The 3,834-nt window shown below is 54.2% G+C and overlaps 1 protein-coding gene across 1 annotated transcript; it reads right to left on the bottom strand.

Moving 5' to 3' along the window:
* Positions 1-241: 241 nt before the first annotated feature.
* LOC114842170 (transmembrane protein 121) lies at positions 242-3,103 on the bottom strand. Its single transcript, XM_029127748.3, has 2 exons — positions 2,211-3,103; positions 242-1,935 (listed from the first exon to the last, which is right to left on the bottom strand). Exon 2 carries the CDS (start codon positions 1,722-1,724, stop codon positions 774-776), a length of 951 nt encoding a protein of 316 aa, XP_028983581.1. The 5' UTR covers positions 1,725-1,935; positions 2,211-3,103; the 3' UTR covers positions 242-773.
* Between the last annotated feature and the right edge of the window lie 731 nt (positions 3,104-3,834).

Here is a 3,834-nt window from a genome sequence, read left to right as displayed (position 1 = left end):
CCTCTGCAGCCGCGAATGTAACGATCTCAGTCGAGATGAATGACATTTCAAAGGCACCGCTTTAGCAATTAAGTGTTCTCATATTGTAGATAGAACCATAGTTTGGAAAAAAAACATGTCCGCTTCTTTTGAACCCGAGTTAATTAAAGGACATTTGTTGAATTGTAATTAAATACACTTACGTTCTGGGTAATTTCATGAGAAACACTTTGCAACAAGTGAAAGAGCAGAAAAGCCTTGGTCTTGTACACAATACTTTATCAAAGAATCACATATAAAAACACACTTGTTTTCAGAGAAAGCTTCAACTCTTGTTTTCTTACTTGGACTGGTTGCTCCCTCTGACTTTGTCACATGAAAGCCCTCGACTACTAAGAACATTCGAGCAACACATACAGTAAACACACCACAGCACACAGACCCTTAAGTGTAACATAAGAATGCAACGAACACAAAATTAAAAAATATATCATCTAATCTTGCAGTAATTGACTTCTCTTTTTTTTCCTTTGATGTTATTAGAAAAAATACACTGACTGAATTCACTCGGCGAAATGCTTCAACAAAGTCACAAGTGATATTGTAGTCTTGCACCATGACAGCTTTGGATACAGCGCTGCTCTATCCTCGCCACGCGTCCGGACCGTCCCGTGTGCCGTTGAGCATCAGCGGAGATCATCCTCCCCTGTGTGCACACATGCCCCGAAAGCCGTGGAGCGCCGCGCCCGGCCGGCGTCCCGGGGGTCGCCTGCGTCCGCCGCCGCGCCGCCCTGTCATGTGTGCTCGCACGACGTCACCTCGGGGAGGGGCGTCTGGTCCTGCATGACCACCTGGGGGGGGGTGGGGGCGGGGCGAGCGTGGGCCACCGAGTTCTTCTGCAGCTCCACCCCGAAGGCGGGCGGCGCGTTCTGCAGCTGCCTCCTGTACTGCACGAAGCTGCAGGTCTTCAGGATGATGGCCAGCACGTTCTTCCCTATCAGGATCCCGGACACGCGCGCGTCCCTGTACAGGATCATGTTCCCGCCGCGGATGAACAGCGTGATGACGTTGATGGTCACCAGGCTGAGGATGGGGTACAGGAGCATCTTGTGGGGCACGATGTTGATGCCCTGCATGCTGATCTCGCTCAAGGACACGCAGGGCAGCACGAGCAGCAGGATGTAGCAGTAGAAGAACATCAGGCCCTCCGCCCACAGGGGGAGCCCCTTCTTCTGGGGCTCCCACAGGTTGGCCTGGATGTCCAGTATGTCCAGCAGGTCCACCACCACCCAGAAGAGGCGGTTGCGGATCTCCTCGCGCTTCTTGAAGGCGCGCACGTACTCCATGTGGTCGATGGCCACCAGCACCACGAACAGCACCGGGATGCAGATGGACAGCAGCAGCGTCAGCGCCTTCCGGGCCAGCGCATCCAAGCTCTTCCTGTCCGCTTTGTAGTTCTGGTACACGAAGTAGACCTTGATCTCCAGCACGAAGATGTAGAGGAACCAGAGGATCATGGCGTAGCCGCGCTTGGCCGTGCGCACCTCTGCCCCCACCCACACGGCCACGTAGCGCAGGACTATGAGGAAGCAGATGTCTCCCACCATCACCATGATGCAGATGCCAATCTTCCGCGGCCCGTGGTTCTGCTCCACCAGGTAGGCGTCAATCAGCGCCATGCTGCTCATGATCAGGATGGTGGAGAGGCACACGTGGGGCTTGTTGGTGGGAGGCGGGGGAACCATCCTTGCCTGGAGGGGGCGGGCGGGAGGAAGAGGAGTGCTGTTGAAGAGGGAGTGCAGAGGGTCCTTAGTCGGTCCAGTGAGGAGGCAGATCAGATAGTGCTGCTAGACAGCGGTGTTCCCCTCCATCGCTTCTGCCTTGGCCACAGTCCAGGTCGCATTAATAGGATTCACACAGATTACTTCAATCAATCTCCACTTGTGCCCGAGCCACCTGCCGGGTAGACAGCACCCTTCACTTAGTAAATCACGTTCACAGGCAAATGGTCTGCAAACATACGGGGCGGCGCGCGTGGAAATGTTCAAATCTGACACTGAGTCTAGCTTTTACATGCCTGACAACAATCGATTCAACCCCGGAGTTTAACCAGTGAGTTACAGTTTCAGCCATCAAACGAGAGAATGTGCTCTTGTTACAGATTCACTCTCGACACCCCTGGTTTCGTACGCGCCTTAGCCTCAGAGATAAAAATCCAGCTGAATACTCACTTGTGTCCCTCTTTGTACTTTATCCTAATGACTGGCAGCGGACGATCATCCATGAGACTGCACTGGGAGATCACAAAGCCCATCTGTAATCCACGGGAGAAGAGAAGAGCGAGCGCCCCGGATCCTCTCCCTCTCTGACAGATGTAAATCCACCAGTCATGGGTTGATTTATTTTCTCTTTTCTTTTTTTATCGAGCCAAAGAGAAAATCCCAAAATGTTGCCGTCATAATCCACTTACAGCTCAGACTGAATCACGAGGAGGCATCTTAACGGTCGCCAGGGCTGCAACTAAGAATAGAGGTGATTCTGTGTTGTGCTTAGACCGAGGGTCCAAAGCCCCCGAACTCCAAAGTGAAGACAGGCAAAACAAATCTCTGCAGTAAATCGTGATTAAAAGAACATTTCCTCTCCAGAAGTTTTCCTCTCCATCATCCACCGTCCGCAGAGCAGGAGATGAGATGTATTGTAGCTGTTGTTCAGTCTGTAAGTTTCAGAAGCAGTGTTTCTGCAGCCTGTGTGTGCGTGTGCACAGGTTTCTGCCGGCTCCGCGCGTCCCTGTCGCTGTAAAGCGCTGCCCACCCCCCGCTGAGCTTCTGGCTGCCGCCGCTCCCGTCTCCTGTCTCCCGCTCGAGCAGCTTCTGCCAGAGACACCGGGATCAACAGCGCCGGCGGGTTCCCCCGTCTCCACGTCTCCGTGATGCTGCGAACGCCGCCCGCCGTCCGCTCTCCCCGCGAGGAGTCACAGAGATGCTCCTCTGCTGCGTTGAGACTCACTCCTGGGGCATTTCTCTCTCGCGCTCGCGCCGCCCTCCTCTTCCTGCTCCCTCCTTTGCTCAAGTAAAGGCACTTGCTGTGTGGAGGTGACGCTCAGCAGACCACAGCTGCAGAGGGTGGGAGAGAGGAAAGCGGTAGAGAGAGAGAGAGAGAGAGCGACAGAACACTTTTCCAGGGGGTGGAGAGGGGAGGGGGGGGGGGGGCGTTTGCAGCTTAACTGAACACACTGCACAACTTCTCTCTCTCACTCATTTTTCTGTCACTGTCTTCTTTTTACATTGTGCTTTTGGGGGTGGGGGGGGGGGGCAGTAAAAGCTCTGATTGTCGTTCTTCCCACTTAGAGCAACTTTGAAGTGAAAGGATAAATCGTTTGGGGGGTGGGGGGTGAGGGGGTGTAGAGAGGACAAGAGATGCTCTCCACTTTGGGATGTAGAAAGGCAGCTTCCAAGCAGCCATGCATGTCTGCAGTCTGGGGAGACACGGGGGGGAGAGGGGGAGAGGGGGAGAGAGGGGGGGGGGGGGTGGCAGTGGCTCCTCCTGACAGAGAGCCTTTCTATTGATCTACCGACGGAGCAGTGAATCAGGGGACTGAGACGGGGCCGGGGACCAAAGGGGAGACGGGGGAGAAACCAGGGGCTGAGCGGCGGCATGAGAGGAGGGAACAAGCAGAGGAGCGGCAAACGTGGGGGGTGGAACTAAATGTCAGGGGAACATTTTCATCCCCTGAGATGTAATAATACCTGACTGGGACATAATACATATGCAAGAATCTAAAAAAGAAGAGACAGGAGCACGGCCTTGCTGTGCAGAATGCTAACCACCGCTAGCTCTGTTTATCCAGCTGGGCCA

This window comes from Betta splendens, chromosome 15, assembly GCF_900634795.4.
Source record: "Betta splendens chromosome 15, fBetSpl5.4, whole genome shotgun sequence".
In the NCBI taxonomy this organism is placed as follows: domain Eukaryota; kingdom Metazoa; phylum Chordata; class Actinopteri; order Anabantiformes; family Osphronemidae; genus Betta; species Betta splendens.
This window is presented reverse-complemented; position numbering and strand designations above follow the sequence as displayed.

Excerpts from the sequence above, each read along its gene's own strand:
- LOC114842170 (XM_029127748.3), bottom strand. The coding sequence starts at position 1,724 with ATGGTTCCCCCGCCTCCCACCAACAAGCCCCACGTGTGCCTCTCCACC.